Source organism: Sus scrofa, chromosome 5, assembly GCF_000003025.6.
Source record: "Sus scrofa isolate TJ Tabasco breed Duroc chromosome 5, Sscrofa11.1, whole genome shotgun sequence".
NCBI classification, from domain to species: domain Eukaryota; kingdom Metazoa; phylum Chordata; class Mammalia; order Artiodactyla; family Suidae; genus Sus; species Sus scrofa.
Genome location: NC_010447.5, coordinates 51,637,398 through 51,659,875, shown reverse-complemented (window position 1 = coordinate 51,659,875; position 22,478 = coordinate 51,637,398). Strand labels below are relative to the sequence as shown.

At 40.4% G+C, this 22,478-nt stretch overlaps 1 protein-coding gene across 16 annotated transcripts in view; it reads right to left on the bottom strand.

Moving 5' to 3' along the window:
• ABCC9 (ATP binding cassette subfamily C member 9) overlaps nucleotides 1-22,478 on the bottom strand; it is a 137,053-nt gene that overhangs the window by 13,708 nt on the left and 100,867 nt on the right. For all 16 annotated transcript variants that reach the window (XM_021092240.1, XM_021092251.1, XM_021092242.1 and 13 more), the window contains 6 exons: nucleotides 21,704-21,796; nucleotides 16,169-16,271; nucleotides 5,019-5,120; nucleotides 4,079-4,199; nucleotides 2,275-2,405; nucleotides 1,129-1,207 (listed from right to left, as the gene is read on the bottom strand). In XM_021092240.1, the coding sequence (XP_020947899.1) occupies nucleotides 1,129-1,207; nucleotides 2,275-2,405; nucleotides 4,079-4,199; nucleotides 5,019-5,120; nucleotides 16,169-16,271; nucleotides 21,704-21,796 (629 nt within the window). The remainder of the gene's footprint in view (nucleotides 1-1,128; nucleotides 1,208-2,274; nucleotides 2,406-4,078; nucleotides 4,200-5,018; nucleotides 5,121-16,168; nucleotides 16,272-21,703; nucleotides 21,797-22,478) is intronic.

Here is a 22,478-nt window from a genome sequence, read left to right as displayed (position 1 = left end):
TTCCTTTGATGTAAATATATATATGTGTGTGTGTGTGTATATATATATATATATATATATATATATATATATTTTTTTTTTTTTTTTTACAGCTATATCTGCCTCATATGGAAGTTCCTGGGCTAGGGGTTGAATTGGAGCTACAGCTGCAGGCCTACACCACAGCTACAGCAATGCTAGATCCTTATCCCATTGAGCAAGGCCAGGGATCAAACCCAAATCCTCACAGAGAAAGCATTTGTTTCTTAATCCACTGAGTCACTACAGGAACTCCAAGAGATATATATCTTTTTCTTTTTTGGCAGCCCCGCAACATACAGGATTCCCAGGCCAAGGACCAGATCCAAGCTGCAGTTGCAACCTAAGCTGAAGTTGGGGCAATGCCAGATCCCCTCCTTTTTTTTTTTTTTTTTTTTTTTTGTCTTTTTGTCATTTCTTGGGCCGCTCCCATGGCATATGGAAGTTCCCAGGCTAAGGGTCAAATTGGAGCCATTGCCGCTGGCCTACGCCACAGCCACAGCAACTTGGGATCAGAGCTGCGTCTGCAACTTACACCACAGCAATGCCGGATCCTTAACCCACTGAGCAAGGCCAGGGATGGAACCCGCAACCTCATGGTTCCTAGTAGGATTCGTTAACCACTGCGCCATGATGGGAACTCCAATGCCAGGTCCTTAACCCATTGTGCCAGACTAGGCATCAAACCTGCGTCCCAGCACTCCAGAGATGCCACCAATCCCATTGTGCCACAGTGGGAACTCCCAAGAGATATATTTTTAATTTTCAGGAAGTGAGACAGTCTCTCTCCCTTCCTGTTGAAATGCCACCTCCATCTGCTGAGATTCAAAATGGCTTGTTTTCATTTTACCAATATAATAGAATTCTTTAACAATAATCTCTAGAGGTGAGTTTAGGGCTAATACTTTATTTCCCTGCTTCTCTGTCTTTTCTTTCCTCCTAGACTGTTTATCTGGGATACTTGCCTCAAACCATGGGTTGTAGGACACAATGTCCTTATAAATATTTGCTTTTCATTTCTGTAGGAGGAGGTAAATTGATGTTGCTTTTTTTTTTTATTTTAAGGAAAAGCACCACATGGCTAATGAAAGAGTTTAGTTAGTAACTTACCATCAAATATATCAACCATTCTGAAGAAAGCAAGTGATAACGATGACTTCCCACTTCCAGTGCGACCACATATGCCCACCTGAAAAAGCAGCTGTCACTCACAGAGAAGAGGACTCGGAAAAAAGACAGAAAATAGGCAAAAGGATCTTTAACTCAGATAAGACACCATGACAAAACTGCACCTCTATTTATTTACTATTTATTTATTTTTTGTTTTCTGGGGCAGTACCTGCAGCATACAGAGGTTTCCAGACTAGGGGTCAAATCAGAGCTGTAGCTGCTGGCTGTAGCTGCTGGTTTAAGCCACAGCCAGGGACATGTGGGATCTGAGCTACATCAGCAACCTACACCACAGCTCATGGCAATGCCAGATTGTTAACCCAGTGAGCAAGGCCAGGGATTGAATCTGCCTTCTCATGGAAATTGGTCGGTTTTGTTACCACTGAGCCACAACAGGAACTCTCAAAATTCTATTTAAATAGTTAAATTAAGATCATCATTCTTTTCCTTTATAACAATTCCCCTATGAATGATCATTATTAAGATAAAAACATGGGGTCTTCATCAAATCTTCAGTAATTCCACTCTCTTTTTCTTTTTTTTTTTATTGCTCAAATGAATTTATCTCTTTTTCTTTCTATACAGTTGTGTCTGTTTTACCTCTGTGGCTTCATTTTTGCATTTAGTATACAGTTGACCTAGTAAACAAATATTCTATTATATCCTAGAAGTGGTGATATTATAGCAAAAAGTAAAATGAGTACGTTTTTCTGCACCCCTGCTCTTTTTACAATAACGAATATAAATCATGTGGGGACTAGAGCTAGTACAAATGCAAAGGTTCTCAAGACGATATCTGGAATGGCCATGAGCAAAAACCCAGACATTTTAAAAAACATGCTTATTGTTTATTTCCCTGATCTTCATGGGGGAGTGAATGAATTGCAACATAACTTAGAGAACATGTATTTTATCCAATCTTTCTCTTTTTTTTCTCTTTTATGCAGATAATTTGATGTGTAGGGAATATTACAGAAGCCCAGTAAGCCTATACTTGGCGGGGATGGCTGAAGAGCTCAGGTGGTAATGGAGCGGGTCCATCAGAGATTCTGTACAAAATAAAATAAATGGCAGTGAATTCCATACCTTTTGCCCAGGTTTGATGTAAGCCTTGACGTGTTTAAGAACAGGCTTCAGATTATTTTCATATCTGACACACAGATCGTGAATTTTGATCTCTCCTTCCTGAGGCCAATGTTCTGGAACTTGAGAAGGATCTGGAGGGTGTCGATGGAATAGGGGAAGAGAGGGAGACAGAGAGAGAGAGAGAGAGAGAGAGAGGTAGAAACACATGCAAACTTATATACATTTATACATACACACAGGTAACTCTCTTCTAAACAAAGTAATGTGGTACCAAATTCTGGGGCTTAAAAAATTTTTTTTTGGCTGTATCTGTGGGAAGTGGAAATTCCCAGTCCAGGAATCTAACCCATGCCACAGCAGCGACCCAAGCTGCTACAATGATAATGCCAGATCCTTAACCCACTAAGCCACAAGGACTCCTGGGGTTCTTCAAATTAAAATTACATTCGGAGCAAAAGCTTCTTGATTAAGAACTTTTAAAATAGTTTGTGTGCGTGCGTTGTGTTTTTCCGAGCCTTCACTGGCATTTTGTTTCCCAGGTGTGCATCATTCAATTCTGTTTATGATGGTTCACTTGTGAGTAGATTCATGTGTTTAGTCAGTTGACTATCAAACATTCAAGTGCTTAACATGTGAGAGGTGTTGTGCAGGTCGTTGGGAGTATGGAGATGGAGGATATGCCTCAAGGTGCTCACTGGGTCCTGGGGGGTGCATAGAAGCAAGTTGGCCCCTCCAGGACTGCGTGGAAAGTCATATGATGGAGGCCAACCCGAGATGCTCTGAGAGCAGAGATGGCAGTAACCTAAGAGTTCCAGGAGCGTTTCAAGAGCAGATGGTACCTGAGATGAACTGAAGGATGAGTGATAAGGAAATTTGTTTCAAATATATAAATGGAGAGAAAAACAAACACAAAAGAAAGCATAGCATTGGAGTTCCCATCGTGGCTCAGTGGTTAACGAATCCAACTAGGAACCATGAGGTTGAGGGTTCGATCCCTGGCCTTGCTCAGTGGGTTAAGGATCCAGGCGTTGCCGTCAGCTGTGGTGTAGGTCGCGGACGTGGCTCGGATCCCGAGTTGCTGTGGCTCTGGCAAAGGCGGGCGTCTATAGCTCCGATTCGACCCCTAACCTGGGAACCTCCATATGCCATGGGAGCGGCCCTAGAAAAGACAAAAAAAAAAGAAAAGAAAGCATAGCATGTTGGCATGACCAGAGTAAGAGGTGTATAGGTGGATGTTTTGAGATGAGACTAGGTAGGTGGGAAAGGGGTGTCAAAGGAAGGGTCTAGCAGACTGAGCCAAGTTACCTGGATTTTGTCCTCAAAGACCTAGCGAGCTATTGAAGGATTCAGACAAAAGAAAGCATTTTAAGCAGAAAATTTACATCTAAGGATACCTATTCTGTTTTCTGTATTGAACCTCCTGCCAGTTTTATTCTGGCAAAGCTAAGAATCTCAGAATTTTAAGATCCAAGTATCTTGGCATCTAAGTTAATACAGTTTTGAGAAAGAGAATACAACAGGTCATAGGTTAGGTTGGTAATTAATATAACAACATTCAAATATTTTTATCATTCTCTTTCAATATTACTAAATAATATCAATTTGGACTCTGGTTATACTCAAGACTTTTCAGGCCTAAATAACCACATCTTTTCATGCTCAGCAAACAAAGTCAAGATGAAAGGGGATTCTCCCCATGTGGAAGTGGAAAACAAAAGCAAAAAATGACAATATGCCTGACACACAACTAATATTTTTAAAAAATAACTATTTAAGTGAAGAAAAATAATATTCAGCACAGTACCCATGGTGCCTTCATAGTTCTCAGACTCCATAGTCAAGAAACTGTTCACTTTCTTCACTGCCCCCATCTGGACCTCCAGGTCGGCCAAGTTCCTCACCACCCAATTCAAATAATTGGTTATCTGTGTCAGGTGACAAAAAAAAAAAAAAAAAAAAAAGAACACACATAAAATGAAGTAACAGTTTTTGTAAACACTGGATACTAGGGGATAGGATGACGGAGGCAGCTCATGCAGGTACAATTCCTAAATGCTGCAGGCTATCAGAGGCCAGAGAGGACGTCACGATATACAGTTGGCAAAGAAGGTATCTGCTCCTCCTCAAGGATCCTCAAATGTCACTGTTCTGTCAACTGTCCTGATTCCTCTTCACAAGGGATAGTTGTATGTACCTTTGTCTCCACTTACCTCATTTATATTCATATTTAAGTTAGTGTCCCTCACTGGCTTGTGAGCAACTCAGGACAAGAATCCCAAACAGCCTTGGGAGACCTCTGACCAGAGGATTTGAGGTATTTCTAAAAATTGGCTCACAATATCAGAAATGGATCCATGCTGTTCTAAAATGCTGCATTTGGGCCCAAATCTATTTTTTTTTTTTTAATGGCCGCATCCACGGCATATGGAAGATCCCAGGTCGGGGACTGAATCCAAGCTGCAGCTGCAACCTAGGCTGCAAGTGCAGAAATGCCTGATCCTTTAACCCACGCAAGGCCAGGGATCAAACCTGTGCCTTCGCATCTCAGGAGACGGTGCAGTCAGATTCTTAACCCACCGTGTCATGGCAGGAAGTCCTAAAATACCCTCTTATTTGCAGGCTGTCATCTTGTTATGAATTTCTAACTTCTGCCCTAACATCCATGAATAAATAAGTGTTGATAATAACTACAGCAAGTACCTCTGATGCTGCACCAAAGGAGAGAGATTTTCATCCATACTTACTGTAAGTGCATACAGAAGACCCAAGCCCACCAATCCAGAATTGGAAGACCCACTGATGGATGCAATAGATGCAGTGAGGACAATGCAAGCTCCCAGATAATCCTAAAAAGGAGCAAGAAAAAATGTTCAAAGACTTTCCCCAAGCTCTTAAACCAAAGATCTCAATCAACTCAGATGATCACTGAGAGAAAAGGCATTACTCCTTGTGTGTCCTGTTAAATTTCAGAAGAAGGTTACAGAAGGTAGGGAGGAATAACAACTGACATGATAAGGGAGTGATGCAAGACTTTGATTTTATCCATGCAGATATGTCCTGGAGACATTAAATACCTTGTCAGAATTAAGCTGCATATATGGCACAACCAGGATCAGACACGGAGTTTTCTCTGCCTTCCCGCCCTCATCTACAGCATAGTATCAGCAGACAAGCAATTATTTTTTAACTTAACTTACTACCTTAAGTGCACTCATGCTTATCACCAGTGTTGGGATTATTAGGTCTCTTGTATGCTATGCTAAAATCCTTGCAGAAATTTGCCTCTGTTGGGATTTGTATCTGAAATTTTGTCAGCTCTCTGGTCTCAGAGTAGGGGACATTAAATCTACAGATTTCATGAAAATAGGAAGAAGGGTAATTTTTCTTCCTGAATTAGAACTACAGGCATGTCTTAGAGTATCTGAATTGTCTATGACTCCATGATAAACTCTTTTTAGAAATTTGGAAAATTCATGAAGACCAGCTTTAACTCAAAGGGGACATCTGTCCATTTTCTAACCCCCTCTTCTTTCTCCATTTCCCAGCATTTCTAAGCATTGCTATGTCACTTATTTGAAAAAGAAACATTTAAAACTTGTCATGCTGATGTGTCACACATCCCGGAAGCAGATCTAATTTCAGTCATGAACACCTTGTAGAATTATCTCAAGACTCATCTTACTGGCTATGACCTTCTCTAGCCAGAAACATCCCTGATACCTCCAAAAAAGAACTACTAAGCCAGTGATAAGAACTTAATGACAGTAAGAGAGTGTTTAACATATTAATATCAAGAATGAAGTTTCTCAAATCAGCTCACATGTGTGCATCCTTGTGTCTTTTTAAATAGCTCCAAAGATCTAACTGTTGGAGAGCAATCAATTATCCAGCCTTGGAATCAGAGATCTGGGTTCAAATAATGCCTTGGTCAATTACCGGCTGGTTACAATTAGAGGAGTCATTTAAACCCCTTTGAGACTTTGAAAGCAATAGAAAAAGATGAAATATCAGTGAGATTTACCCACTTCCATGTCACAGGATGTCTTCCCCCCTCTGAATGATTTTCAAATGTTTGAAGCAAGCTTAAAAGTTTGTGTGCATCATAAAACATCAAAGCTTAAAACAGGCACTAAAATTTAATTCTGTAATGATTCCCATGATCTTTACAAAGAATAAAGAAAGAAATCATGAGAGTTAATCCTTTGAGGCAGTAAATTCCACAGAGGTAGTAAATGCTCCTTTGATGTCTTCTTCACTTCTTCAGATGTATCCATTTGTTAACAATTTGTCACATCCCAATCAGACAGCTCTTCCTTTCCCCCCCTTTATCTGAAGCAACAGCTACACGAATGCAGCATCTAACCAGCCTGGGCTGCTCTTTTATATTTTATAAATGCCAACATGTTCTCCAAATGCTTCTAAAATATTTGCAGCAATATGAATTATTCCTACCCCTGCCGTTACGAAAGTTAATACTTTCAAAGTTATGTTATAAATGTGTTATTTCCATGTTATCTTTTCTAAAAAGACACATAAAGCATTTGTGTGAAAACTCTCAGAAAGTAAGTTAGCACCAGGGGATACTTCTAGTAAAGCACTCCTGGCTTGATATTAAGAAATATGCCAGTGTCTGAGAATTTTTCGTGGGTAACATATAAGTTAAGGGTTTGGAGCAAGGTATGTTTTTATTAACTTCTACTCTTCTCAGCTGACCCCACTGAAGAGCTTCATTCATTCATCCATATATTCTTTTTTTTCTGATTATAGTTGATTTGCAATGTCCCAATTTCTGCTGTACAGCAAAGTGACCCAGTCATACATGTATATACATTCCCTTTCTTATTTTATCTTCTATATATTCTTTAAAGGTAAACACGACTTCCTTGTTTAGGATTATCAGTGCCTTCCTATTGCACTTATAATAAATCCATCCTCTGATGAATTACAAAAGCTTATATGATATAAAGTCTGGATTCTGGAAACTGCCTCCTCTGACCTTATCTGAGATTCCATTTTGCACCCCACTCTGCTCCAACCATGCTGGTTTTCCTGTTCTTGGCCAGATAAGCTGGGACCTGGGACCTTTTGCCAGAGAGCTTGCACCTCGACAAATGTCCAGGTGAGCAAGAGAATACAAAGAAACTCTGAGGGACTAAAACCAACTACCTGTGCACAGTTGGGATAATTATGAACAATAAGACAAAAAAGGCCACAAACCCAGGGCTATTTCTAAGATGCCAGGAGCAAAAACAGGGTCTTGTGCATGATCCCTGCATGCAGTCCCACCAAAGAGGTGCGTAGACCACCTTAACTATACCTCCTGCCCAACCCATAGATCTGCCCCTAACCACCCCATTTAAGGAATCAGCTCACTGCCCCACTCCCCACTCCCACCTCCGGGAGCAAGCAAGGGCTCTGTTACTTGTTTTTGCTCCCTTGTGCTGTAGCCCAGCTCTCAACAAAGCCCTGCCTGATTTTCTCCTATGGCCCCTTAACAATTTCTACTTATTGGAGTCCAAGGACCCAGGATGGTCCTGGACTATATGGATATAGTCCAAGAATATATGGATGAATGAATGAAGCTCTTCAGTGGGGTCAGCTGAGAAGAGTAGAAGTTAATAACACTGGGAATATACCAACTTTGTTTCTGCCAATGACTCTGCCTAAAATGTTCCCCACAGGTCTCTTACATGAGCTACTTCTCATCATTTAAGAGTCACCTCTTCAATACACCTCTCTGGAGAGGCCTTTCTTTCCTGGCCCTTCCCCAGCCCTGGAGCTGTTCTCTATCCCACTGTCCTGCTTGATTTTTCTCCTCACACTTAGAGCTATCTGAAATTATCTTATTTGCTTGTTTTTTATTTTGTTTTGTTTTGCTTTTTAGGGCCGCACCCATGGCACACTGAAGTCCCCAGGCTGGAGGTCGAATCGGAGCCACAGCTACCAGCCTACACCACAGCTCACGGCAATGCCAGATCCTTAACCCACTGAGCGAGGCCAGGGATTGAACCTGCAGCCTCATGGATCCTAGTCGGGTTTTTTAACCACTGAGCCATGAAGGGAACTCCAGTTATTGTTTGTTTTCCTGTTCATTGTCTAGAATCTAAGTCCACGAAATAGAGTCTTTGTCTAAATTTTACCACCCTCACCTCCAGCAATAGGAATAATGCTAAGTATATTAGAAGGTCCAGTGATTCTTTATGACTAGATTCTTTGACTCCTTCATAAAAGAGTCACTGAATTTTTCTATGAACCAAATATCTTCTAAATCTAGACTTCTGATTTTTAAAGGATTCCCATGAATCATTTAAGTTTCTACCAATCTCATCTCCAGACTTTTAAGAGTTGAGTATGTAAAACTATTACAGGTATGCATACTTAACAAGGTGGAAAGTCCAAAATGAAGTTTTACAGTATTAAAAAAAATTTTTTTTATTAGAGTATAGTTGATTTACAAGGTTCCTTTAATTTCTGCTGTACAACAAAATGATCCAGCCAGCCATACATGCCCAATTTATTTTTTCCATTTTCAATTAGGTTCTTACCCAAGAGACTGGAAACAGTTCCCTGTGCTATACAGCAGGACTCATAACCCATCCATTCCAAATGTAACCACCTGCATTTACCAACCCCAAACTCGTCATCAGTCCCCCTCTTTCCCCCTTCCCCCCTGGAAAACACAAGTCTGCCCTCCATGTCCGTGATCTGTTTCTGTTTTGTAGATAGGTTCATTTGTGATGTATTTTAGACTCTGTGTATAAGTGATATCATATGGTGTTTGTCTTTCTCTTTCTGATTTATTTCACTTAGTATGAGAGTCTCTAGCTACATCCATGTTGCTGGAAAGGGCATTATTTTGTCCTTTTTTATGGCTTGATAATGTTCCATTGTGTATATTTACATCTTCTTAATCCATTCATCTGTTGATGGACATTTAGGAAGTTTTATAATATTTTATCTATAATATGACTATCTCTTAGAAAGCTGTGCTATGTATAAATGGTAGGAGTGCTTTTCAAAGTGAAAAGCACTCTTACTTAAATCAAGAACTTCATCCTTCAGGAGTTCCCTTCGTAGCTTAGTGGTTAACGAACCCAACTAGTATCCATAGGACATGGGATCAATCCCTGGTCTTGCTCAGTGGGTTAAGGATCTGGCGTTGCTGTGAGCTGTGGTGTAGAACTATCTTCTACTGGTAATGCTGGTAACAGGTAAATAGCCTCATCCTAGCAATGGAGTCAGCAAGAGAAGCAAGAACAAATGAAGAGAGGAAAGGGAGGGGGCAGATCAGTAAGTTAAGTCAGTGTATGTTTTCTGGGTCTCTCTCATTGCGCTAATGTTTTCAAAACTACTTCTAAGCTTTTCAGTATGATCATTAGACATTATTATTTTTTATTTTATTTTTTTGGTCTTTTTGTCTTTCAGGGCTGCACCTGTGGCATATGGAAGTTCCCAGGCTAGGGGTTAAATTGGATCTACAGCTGCTGGAACTATATACCACAGCCACAGGAACTCAGGATCCAAGCCACTTCTGGAACCTACACCACAGCTCATGGCAATGCCAGATCCTTAACCCACTGAGTGAGGACAAGGATCAAATTCAAGTCCTCATGGGGGCTATGTTGGGTTCTTAATCCACTGAACCACAATGGGAACTCCAACATTATTATTTTAATTATTAGTCCAGTAACTAAACTATGCCAACATTAATAAGCAAAGATAATGAATAGAGATGTTTTTGACACCTCAGCAATAAGGCACAGTCTTTTTTTTTTTTTTTTTTGGCCACATCCTCAGCATATGGAAGTTCCCAGGCCAGGGATGGAACCCACATCACAGTGGTGACCCAAGCCACAGCAGTGATAATGTCAGATCCTTAACCACTAGGTCACCAGGGAACTCCAAGGTATAGCCTTTTGAAGTACTTTTAGAGCAAATTTTTCAGGGGATGGCCCCACTTCCAAAATCTACAATCTAGTACATTCAAATAGATATGACTCAAAGAGCCAATATGTCTATAGCTTAGTACCTAAATCAAAGCTGTTTCATTATGAAAATATTCTTTACCATTACGTTTTTTTTTTTTTTTTAAAAAGTGCCGTTTGGTTGTCTCTTAGTTATACCAACAAGACAGTTTTTAGTTCATTTCTGGATTACTACCACAGCTCAATTAATGTTTTTCCCTAAGGAATTGGAGATTTTTTGGCAGCATCTGATCAGATTTTACCTCGAGCTGCTGAAGAAAGGAAGCTTCTTTGTGTACAATGTTTATCAAGAAATCTCACAGTAAAATAACTAAATACCAATCTCTTCCCTTCAAACAGTCCAAGAGTATAGATGTGTAAAATTAGCAGATAATGTAAGAGCTTGTTAGCTTCCCATTTTCCATTTCCTTTACCATTAAACTTAACAAGTTCAATGAATTGCAAAGTGATGCTACTGTTACATCTTCTTCCCCTTCCTCTGCGAACATGTGAACAGAAAGACGGCTTCAAGGCAATAAATTAAGAAAGGAGAAGCAGATGGTCTTAATAACTCACTTATAGAGAGTAAATACTTAGGAATCACCAGCAGCATATATTCTACTGCTAAGGCCTTCCACATCCTACCCAATGAATTCAAGGTGAAAAAACTCCTTCAGTCAAAACGATGCAATGGAATGAGAGCATCTACTTAGGAAACAGAAGCTAGGACATATATGAATTAGTCCTGGTCAAAGAGGGCCGGACTATAGGACATTTTATCAGGATAGTGATAAATTATAACTTCCATTGAGTTTGTGAATTCAACCCTCCCTTCCAGAAGGAAAGCCATTGATTCCTAAGTCAAAAGAGAGGCCCCTCATCAGATGATTTTTCTTTCTATGGCCTCATCTGTGGCCTATGGAAGTTCCCAGGCTAGGGTTCAAATCTGAGCATAAGCTTCTGGTATGCCACAGCCAGGGCCACGCCATATCTGAGAGCTGCATCTGTGACCTATGCCACAGCTTGCAACAGTAACCCGGATCCTTAACCCACTGAGCAAGGCCAGGGATCGAACCAGCATTCCTGTGGACGCTATGTTGGGTTCTTAACCCACCGAGCCACAACAGGAACTCCAGATTTCTAATGATCCAGTGACCTCTGTCTTTACGTCGGATTGCAGTGAAAACTGTAATTTTCCAGAAAACAAAGTTGTACAAAGCTAACAGCAACACCATCTCTGACCTCCACATAGCCCTCAGAAGTCCACTGGGTCTATGAGTCCACTGAGTGTCTGGTCCTTCACAGAACAAGATCAGCACACACCTGTCTACAGTAGAGTTATGAACACACAAAAAAGCTCTGGGCCGTTTCACAAAGTAGACTCTCGTGCAAGCTCACCCTGAAGACTCTTTTCACTTTAGCCTGTTGATTCTAAAGAACTTTTTTTTTTTTTTTTTTTTTTTTTTTTTTTTTGGCTTCTTGATGTGATTTTTCTTTTATCCTTTCACCACAGAGCAAGACAAAGCCTTGGAAAGACAGCCTTTAGATAGAGTTACACAATTTTCGCAAATGGAAACACCGATGCCAAAGAACTGGAACTGTTTAGTGCAGAGGGATGAAGAGACAACCCCGTGCTGAACACAAGAACGTAAGCAACATTCAAAGGTTAGGCTGTAGTGACACACTGCGCATTGCTGTGGCCCACTGCCCTTGGCACCTGGGGGAGAAACACTCTCTTCCATGGCCAAAGCAACCTGGGTGGTCCCAAGCTGGCTACTTTTCCCACCAAATTCATTTAGATTCGTGTCCTCTTTTTGATTGGAGTGTGTTGTGATGACCTTTATCATTTATTTTTTCCCAATTAAAAATGACTCTGAAATGAATATGGTGGGCATGGTCCCTCTTCCACAGGGAATCCTGTTTAGCCAGAGAAAGGGAACAACTTGTGACCTAACATGACCAGGAAAAGGAACGAGAGCCATATATTTTTGAAAAAAAAAAAAAAAAAAGATAATAAAGAAAACTTGGATGGGGCTCAGGGATCTACCCAAAATTCAAAAAAGGTGTTTTTACTCTGGTTTCTCTTCCCTCCTTCTCCTGGAGACTGTTCTGTCCACAGAATTCAGTGGCATTGCTCCAGAAAACTAAAATTGAGAATGAGGAGAAGGGGAAGAGAAAAATAGCCACAGAAAACCATGATAGGTTTTCAGAGGAGAAAATTGATCAGTTTTTTTCTGGCTATTTCTCTTTCTCCCCATTTAGGTCATGAGTCCATGAATGAGAGTTGCTAAAATCTCCAGATCTGCATCAGGAAACCTGCTGTCCTCTTACTGAGTTCTGCCCAATGCTGTCCCCCTTCCTGCTACCACTGAATTGTGTTTCTACTGTGGGAACTCCAAGAATATTTGCCACCAGCAGATATTTTTGTTAACCTACTGAGTACTATATCAAAGCAGAGTGAATGGAGGGGGCTGGCTTGATACCGTAGATAAGCTCACTGCAGTCACTGAGCCAAAGAAAAGTTTTCATTACTTGTTTTTTGGAAATGACTTATAAGGCAGAATATGTCCAGCAGTGGGGTCTGGAGAGCGTTCACACCCCCGCCTCCAAAGTCCTGTATCTCAACGTTCATATTTACGACACAGGATCCATTTATTTCAAACTGAACTTGTGTCTCCAGTGATGGGGACCCATCTGCAGAAGCACAGTTGTAATGAGGTCATTTACTTGTGCACAATGAGGAGAAAGGTTATTTCCTAATTGGAGCTATCTACATTATGCATTCAACACTCCTACTGTGGCATATGTTCCTGGATTCTAATATTTATGTTCAAGTAAATATTCTAATGTTTTCGTACTCTAAATATTCTGATGCTAATGAAAACTTGCAGTGTGCTTACAGAACAGAAAGAAGATGAATCTGACTGGTTTTAAATTGTCTCTGGGATTATCCAGAAGAGTGTGTGTGTGTGTGTGTGTGTGTGTGTGTTTGTGTGCGTGTATGCAAGTGTATACGCACATAACTTACTGATACACAATAGATGAAAAAGACAAATCCCATACAAAGGACTTTGAACCTTGACTTCCATCAGCAGATACGCGTGGAATGTTGCAATAAATCAACACGTTTCTTACCAAAATTTACCTTTACTCATCAGAAATAGAAGCAAAGGATTCTTTAACTTTCTTGTGTTGGTTTTTAAGGGAGCGCTCTGGTGATGAGACTAGACAACAAATCATGGAAAGACTACAATACATAGAAAACAAAGAAAAGACACAAAAGCAAATGTAGTATGAGGTAACTGAATGAATGGCAGATTCTGCCTTTCTTTTTCTGAACATCAGTATATTTTTTAGATTTCGACAGGTGGAATTAGAATTTTTTTTTTTTCTATATTCAAGTAGGTCCAGCTGTGTTTTCACCGGGTGACGGGTGAAAGCAGCGGGGTGTGAGTCAAGCTAAACGAACCCATCTGAATCTGGCTGCTGTTCCTCTCTAATCTTCCCTGACCTTCCCTTTCTTGGCAGTCTGAAAGCTCTAATATCTTGTCTTCTGGCTATGAGAGCAGAACATATGGTTTGCTTGAAGATTCTTGTTAAACATTTGTCCATTAACCTGACAGTAGGAAGTGCTAAAGAGTAGAAACAGGAGTTAAGTCAGACCCTCACCTCAAGTCCAAAGCAAACACACTCGCCCCTAAAAAACATACTTGATCTTCAACTTCAGGAAACTCAAATACAAAGGTAAGAATTGACATTTTCCCCTTGTGATCTTATGACTTGCCTTGATTAAGCTATTTCATCATTATAGTTCTCTTATTCAGATATTATTTCATTTCCTTGGAGAAAACAGATTTAAACAACCAAACGAACACAAGCTTAAAACAAGGATTTAGGGTCTGGGTAAGATGTAGGAATAACATTTTGGATCTGTTATAGATCTTAAACACTTCACCTGCTTTTATGCTATTCATAGGTAATTCAAGAGAAATGCTGCCTTGCCCCCTCCCCACCTCCACAGCTACCTGGAAGAAATTTCTCATTATCTAAAATTTGTGGGAGTTCCCCTGTGGCTCAGTGGGTGAAGGATCTGGCATTGTCACTGCTGTAGCTCTGGTTACAGCTGTGGTGCAGTTCAACCTCTGGCCTGGGAACTTCCACACACCATGGGTACAGCCAAAAAAATTTGTGAAATATAACTGTGTTATATTGTGGGATAATTTCTACATAATAACTCAGTGGTAGAGAATCTCTTTAAACTAGTGAGACACTATGACAACTACAGCTTATGAGGGGTCCAAGACACCCTATCAGTCTGTAACCACCCATCAATAGCACAGGTTTTTTTTTTTTTTACTTTCTTTCTATTTTTATGGCCACACTTGAAGCATATGGAAGTTTTGGGGCTAGGGGTCCAATCAATGCTGCAGATGAGGCGTACACCACAGTCACAGCAATGCCAGATCTGAGACTCATCTGTGACCTATACCTCAGCTCACGGCTACGCTGGATCCTTAACCCACTGAACAAGGCCGGGGATCAAACCTGCATCCTTGTGGACACTATACCTGGTTTTTTTTAGGGCCTCACCCTTAGCGTATGGAGATTCCCAGTCTAGGGGTCTGATCAGAGCTACAGCTGCCGGCCTCCATCATAGCCACAGCAACACAGGATCCAAGTTGCATCTGTGACCTACACCACAGCTCACAACAATGCCCACTGAGCAAGGCCAGGGATTGAACCCGCATCCTCATGGATACTAGTCGGGTTTGTTAACCACTGAGCCATGATGGGAACTCCTATATCGGGTTCCTAATCCACTGAGCTGCAACAGGAACGCCAACAACTCAGGTTTTAATTTAGACTCCTTCCCTTCAACCTTATCAAATTCTCATTATCATCTGCCCTCTCTGGTCTGCTGAGTTTGGCAAGAAAGCCTGCATGTGGTAGGGATGCTTAATCAGTAAAAGTGAGGTTCTTATAATAATATGGATAAACATACTTTCCCTTTTCCCAAACAGATAATTATTTTTGGAAAAAAGATGACAGTCAACTCTTCATGTCCACCATAGCAGCTCATTCATACTGTAGAGTATACAGATCAGTCTGCAAAGGCATCCCCTTCCCTCTGGAACTTGGGTCTCACTTGGCTCCTACTTCATTCATCCTCCAGCTGGTTGGCTTACAAACCCCTTCCATGGAAGGTATTATTTCCTTTCATTTATTCATCCATCCATCCATTCAAAAGGTATTTGTCGAGTGCCCTTGCCAATCAGTGAGCCAGGGGATTTATATCATTACATTTAATTCTAACACCCCCTTGAAATAATATTTTTACTCCTATTTTATAGGTGACAAACTAGGATCCAAATAAATTCATTAACTTGCTGGACCAGGTCTGTATCATGCTGTGGCTTGTGCCTAGTCGCCTACTTTATATAAGACAGAAGAAGGCAATAGATGATACACTGAATTTTTTTTTTTTTTTTTTTTTTTTTTTTTACATTGTGGGCTAACGTGATCCTTCACTGGCTCAAAACATAGAAAGTCACCGTGTCTCCCAGGCCCATCCAGCTCAGTGAAGGAAATGAGTACATCTGTTCACTTGTCAAATTTGCTCTTTTGAAAAAAAAAAAAACAACAACCCTCAAGTTATATAAATATTTGCTATTCCATTAACTTATGTAATCTAGCGACTAATGAACACAAAATGAATTTTTTGCTGTGGGGGCTATTTGCCTTGCCATTAGCTAAAAACATAATGACAAATCTCATCTGTAACATAAACAAACCTGAGCTATTTTAAAGTCCAGAAAATGTGAAGTGAGTGATGAATCTCAGTGGAAGCCTAATTTTTACAACTGTCTCCCTCTTTGCATCAGGCCTCTTTTCTGTTTGGTTTCCATTTCGAAATCACAGAATGAACGTACCGTTCTGACCTCTAGCCATCTGTTGGCAGCTGAGAGAAATAAGTAGGCAATGTTGTTTGTGTCTGTCAGTTCCAGCATACGTTGCTTAAATCTGGTTTCATGCCTGCAAAGAACAAAAATATTACGATGTTAGCCACACAACAGGAGAAATAATAAAAACCAGTCACACTTTCTACTACACTATTTACTCAACATGGTGACGAACTGATGGGATGGAAAGATTAGTAAATGGATGCATACTTCCAAATAAAGGCCAGCTGCTACTGCTCTCCTGCACCCTTACTGAAAGATGCTGTGCTGCAGTGTTTCCTTCCTGTCTCAACCCTGCTATGGAAAGGACTCTTTCCGATGACAAAGTGCTATTAAAGATCATTTGAGGAGTTCCCATTGTGGCTCAGTGGTAACGAACCCGACTAGTATCCAAAAGGACACGGGTTTGATCTCTGGCCTCGCTCAGTGGGTTAAGAATCCAGCATTCCTGTGAGCTGTGGTGTAGGTTCACAGACACAGCTTGGATCCTACGTTGCTATGGCTGTGGCATAGGTTGGCAGCTGTAGCTCTTATTCGACCCCTAGCCTGGGAACTTGCATATGCTGTGGGTGCAGCCCCAAAAATCAGCAAAAAAAAAATGTTATTATGGCAAATAAACCAACATAAGTTGTACAGAAATGCAATATGCTCTGAAATTAACTCAACATTGTAAATAACTAGACTTCAATAACATTAAAAAAATGGGACTGGCACATACACACTATTGTATACAGAATGGATGGTCTATGGGGACCTGCTGTATAGCATAGGGAACTCTATTCAATATTCTGCAATAACCCATATGGGAAACGAATCTGAAAAAAGAATGGATAAATGTATCCATATAACAGAATCACTTTGTGGTACAGCAGAAATTAACACAACATTGTAAATTTATACTTCCATAAAATTCTTAAAAATGAAAAAAAATGGTTCAGGAGTTTGGAATTGCCATATGCACACTATTGTAAATGTTATGGATGATCAATAGGGTCCCGCTGTAGAGCACAGGGTAATCTACTCAACATTCTGTGATAACATATATGGGAAAGAATCGATAAGTGAATACGTATAACTGAATCACTCTGCAGTACAGCAGAAATTAATACAACATGGTAAATCAACTTATACTTTAATAAAAAAATTTTTAAATGAAAAAAAAGACGTGCAATATACTCCACCTGGTCTTTATAGCATGCATTTGACTTTTCCAAATGTCATGATTGGAGTTGAGTGGGAGGTACCAGAAGAGACCCAGGGAAGACAGGAAACTATGCATTTGTAACCGGTAAATAGATACTTAAATTTTTTTCTTTTTGCTCAGTGTTTCTGGGATTCAAAGAAGAAAAATGTAGTGGCAGCAAGTGGAGGGTGAGGGTCCTTGGAAATGGCAGGTGTTCTTGTGAATCAAGATACCCTCCAAGTTCCAAACTATTTGTAAGAATGGTCATTGCATGAAAGAAACTCTTGGTGTGTGGTACTTACACAAGGGGCTTATGACACATACAGTTTAGATACTTAATTTGGCCAAATTAAGTTCATTCTTGGTGATCAACATAATCAGACCAAATTCTGTGTAACCTGTGTTAAGAAGGAAACTTATAGTAAAAACCTTATCCGTTCGAACATGTGAGCTACTCTCTCAGAAAACTCATGCTACATGGTGATAAATATTTTCTACACCACAAAAAATAGCCTTTTTTCATTTTTAAGTTATTTTCCCTGAGTAACAGAAACAATGGAAAGCTGGATCATATAATCAAAATAACGGGTTTGAAGTTTGGAGGAAACACCAAATCAAAATGTAGTTTATTGAACTTTCTGTGGCCAGGGCTTATCCTACATAGACCTCTTGTCTATGGATTATTTTTGCAAGGAATAGTCAGATTTCATCTGACAGCCCAGGGAGGGGAGGCGTGATTCCTATTTGATAAGACACTGCTCCAAGTCTCCCTCAATCTTCAAATCAATTTGCAGAAGTTTATAATAAGCCATCACTATGTCAAAAATGAAGAGGTCCAGGGTGGGGTGTTCACTTGGCCCGTGAAGCCATCCATACAGGCCAATATAAAGCAGATACTTGATATCTGTCCAATTAATCTGATCATTCCAATATGCCAAACCAGAAAAATCAGATAATTGAGTCAGACAGCAACCTCTGATCTACAATAATCAAAGGATTCAGCAATCAGAGCCAAATAATTACCTCACTTGGAGTAATGTAGCCTTGACCCAAATGCCATGCACAGGAGGACCTGGGCTGAATGGCAACGGATTGGGGCAGGGCTAAGTAGTCAGGGGAACTGGTCCCTTCGCCATGACCCTTTTTGAGACGGCTAGAGTGAATAATTCTTAGTGGATTTCAACTGTAAACAGATATATCCAATTCCGTATCTGCACCATTGGGTGGATTTTCACCCAGTCATTCAGAAACATTTGGCAAGCACCAACGCTGAGTGAGAGAGACATTAGAACATAATGTAGGAGTTCCCGTCGTGGCGCAGTGGTTAGCGAATCCGACTAGGAACCATGAGGTTGCGGGTTCGGTCCCTGCCCTTGCTCAGTGGGTTAACGATCCGGCGTTGCCGTGAGCTGTGGTGTAGATTGCAGACGCGGCTCGGATCCCGAGTTGCTGTGGCTCTGGCATAGGCCGGTGGCTACAGCTCCGATTAGACCCCTAGCCTGGGAACCTCCGGGAGCGGCCCAAGAAATAGCAAAAAAAAAAAAAAAAAAAAAAAAAAAAAGAACATAATGTATGTACAAGGCATGGCCTCCTCCCCTAGAGGAGCCCATTGTTGAGTGAAGGGGGTAAGTGTGGTCTGAACAAGTAGGAATGATGCAACAGAAGCCAATCCTAAGGGACCTACACCCCGAATGTTACATGAACATAAAGGAAGGAGATGCCTGCACTGACCCCGGAGGATCAGAATGTCAGGGAATGGGTGGACGGTGGGAAGAGAAGGATTAAGCAAGGTTTCCCAAAGGACAGGCAAGATGGGCTGATGAGGTTTTAAGGAAGGGGCTGAATTTTTCAGGTGAACAAGGAAAAACAAAACATTGGATGTATCGGGAACAGTATGAGCAAAGGCACAGAAATAAGAAAACTCAACGTATTCAGGAGATACAAGGTCCTCTCCCTGTGGAGGGCTGTGGTGACGGGGCTGTAGTGATGGAGAGATTGGGGTGGGGGAGGGGGGAGGTTGGACCAAAGCCTATGGCCTCCACTTAAGACAAAGATCAGACACTTTAGTGTGACAAAGTGCTTTGTCTGGGACTCTTCTCACTCTTCCTTTAGTTTGGGGGATACTGTTTCAGATACACCCTTAAAGAGTTTGTAAATGGAGCTGGCAACAATCTGAAGCAGCAGTAAAAGGGGAGGGGTGGAAATGCAGCGAACATTCTTTCTGTGTGTTTCTATTTGGCAAGAAACCTTCTGTTTTCCTAATGGAAACTTTGACACACTCAGTCTGTATCTTTTCATCCACATCCAGCTCATCTTCTGAACATTCTTAGACCTTTATTCTGTCAGACCAAAAAAAAAAAAAAAAAAAAAAAAAAAAGAAAAAAAAAAGAAAAAAAAGTAGGAAAGGTCACTGAAATCTCAGTCTAATTTAACTATGATCCTTTGGTGGTAAACGACTCAAGGGAGTTCATGCTGCATGAGAGTACACCATGAACCCTGAGCGCAAGGGAGGGAGGCGGCCTAATCAGTAAATACTAACTTTCCAAAGTGCTGATGACTCTGGGGACTCTCACTAGCCTGGAAGAAAGGAAGAAATAGAGGGGAAAAAAATGTGTTTGATTCCTAACCACAAGTTCCCAAACGTAAAGATTCTAGAATTTGTTTTCATGGTAGCAGGATTATCCCCACACTGTAAAACCTCCATTGTTTTAAAAATGCTGATGTTTGCAGTATATAATATTTCCTTTAAAAGTCAACCCTGGAAGAGCCACATCTGGATGAGTCTGATGCAGGTGCTCCTACATGAAAGTAGGGCTGTCTTTTGTTTCTTCCAATCATAATTCAAGCCTTAGGGGACATGTGATAGTCTGTCCTGCTGATGACTAACTCCCTAGAATTTTCCTGATGTAAAATTAGGACTAGTCAAGCCCAATTCTGCTCATGTGTCTAGTGAAGATGGTAAATGAAAAATCTAAAACCTTAACTCTTGGTAAAGTTCTCCTTTCATTCGAAGCTGCCCTCATTTTTTTCTAGAGTCTATACCTGATTGCAGTCCTCATCATGTTCAGAAAATGACCTCATCTGGTTCTTCAGGGAGAAAACAGAGGCTGTCTTCTTGCACCTAGCCACTGTTCCACCCACAAGCTTGCCTGAATCTGGGCATCGCTTGTCTCCACCTTCCCTGTTATCCCGTCTATTTTTCCCTAAGGTGTGTATCTGGGGTGGAAATGAAAGGCTATATGTCTTTGTAGTCTTTCTTGATCCACAGCAAGAGTAGCACCTGGCATGTGTTCAAAACTCAAATAAAGTAACTTGAAGGGACTTGTTTGGTGAAAAACATAATTCTTAATATGGTGTACTAATAAGTGCCACTGGGCATTGCTGCCTACTCTTAGAACATAAATTTTGTGTTCATACCTGTATTCAAAGTCAGTATGTGGCTTTTCCATCTCCAATAAAAGGCACTGCACACTCTGATGGGAAAACACACCACTGAAGAAAGTGTAAACACTTCATGATGAAAGCCAGGTAGAATTATGTGATGCATTATTGTGCAATGCCTGTTGCAGATGGTGGTTGTATCTTTATATTCTACTTTTTAACTCAATTATACATTTACATATATACAATATAATTAAATATTTCTTAGGTTAGAAAAATCTCTAATTGAAATCAATACATGTTTACATTTAGTACAGCATAAAGATATAACACTTTAAGATGTTAATTTTCTAGGTAAATGAAACATCTAAAAGATGTCAGCTTCTTCTTTTCTGATTTTAACCTGAACAGGGAAAACAGGACCAGGACCAGGTGATTTTTTTGAGTGTCAAGAAAACACTTTTGACTAAAAGCCTGGGATATTGCTCTATTTACCAACATTGAAGAAAATGGATTAAATTCTAAAATAACTTTGGTGCAATAATATTTCTTTGATTATTACTATTATCAATATATTTAAACTTGTAGATCCAGTGCTTCTTTGCAAACCACTGGGGTTAATGCTTTCCATGCATTATATTAATTAGTGTGACAACTCAAAGAAAGAAAACCGATTTTCCCACCTCACAGATGAGGCTAGGAATTTAAAAGCCTGGTCTAAATCACACAGCTAGTATCTTTGCAACCCAATGCTCAATTCTTTCTTTATTCTGGTTAAAATTTCAAATGATTAAACTCTGTGATCATTTAGTGCCACATTTTTCTTACTGTCATGCTCACAGTGGGCATCCAAAAACAGAAGCCATTATCAGTTATTTATAGGTAAATATTTGTCAACAATGTAACTGCCTAATCAACAAAATGAAAACATGTTTACTCACCTAAATGCCCGGATGGTGGTGAGTCCTTCAGCGGTTTCTGAGAAGTGGCAAAGCAGAGGGAGCTGGGTAGTATCATCAAGTTCCTGGAGGTCTCTAGCACAGAAATAGGTGCAAAAATAAACTTCATATTCATTCAGACCCAAAGTCCACTGTGCTCATTCTAAATTAAGGTTCTTATTTGTCACGGCAACTATTTTCCTCTAGCACTCCATTAACAAAAACTTCAACAGCTGACAATCTAAAGAGGAAGAGAGGAGTTCCCTGGTGGTTGGTGATTAAGCAGCCATGGCGTCACTTCTGTGGCGTGGGTTCAATCCCTGGCTCAGGAATTTCTACATGCTGGCAGAAGGGTCAAAAATAAAAAAAAAAAAGAGAGAGAGAGAAATATGAGTACATAATGAATATGGGTCCAGGCTGAATATGATGTGTGATACAAAAATATCAGCTTTGTATTATAACTTAAGTAAACTGTTGTGGGAACACAGAGGAATGAGCAATTATTCCATATGTAGAAGAAGGGTAGTATTTTTTGAGCAGGTGGAATGTAGTCCAAATCTTAAGCAAGAGAAGGGCTTCCACCAAAGAGACAAGAAGTGCATTCCAGCTAAGGGAACAACAAGAAGCAAATGGAAAAGACTAAAGAACTGGCAAGTTCAATCTGGCTGATGCCCAGGTTCCTTTGCGGGTGTTGTAGGGGAAAAGGCTGTACAAACAATGGGTGTGACTAGATTGTAGAGGATCCTGGATGGGCTGAGAAAAAATCATGGAGGACTAG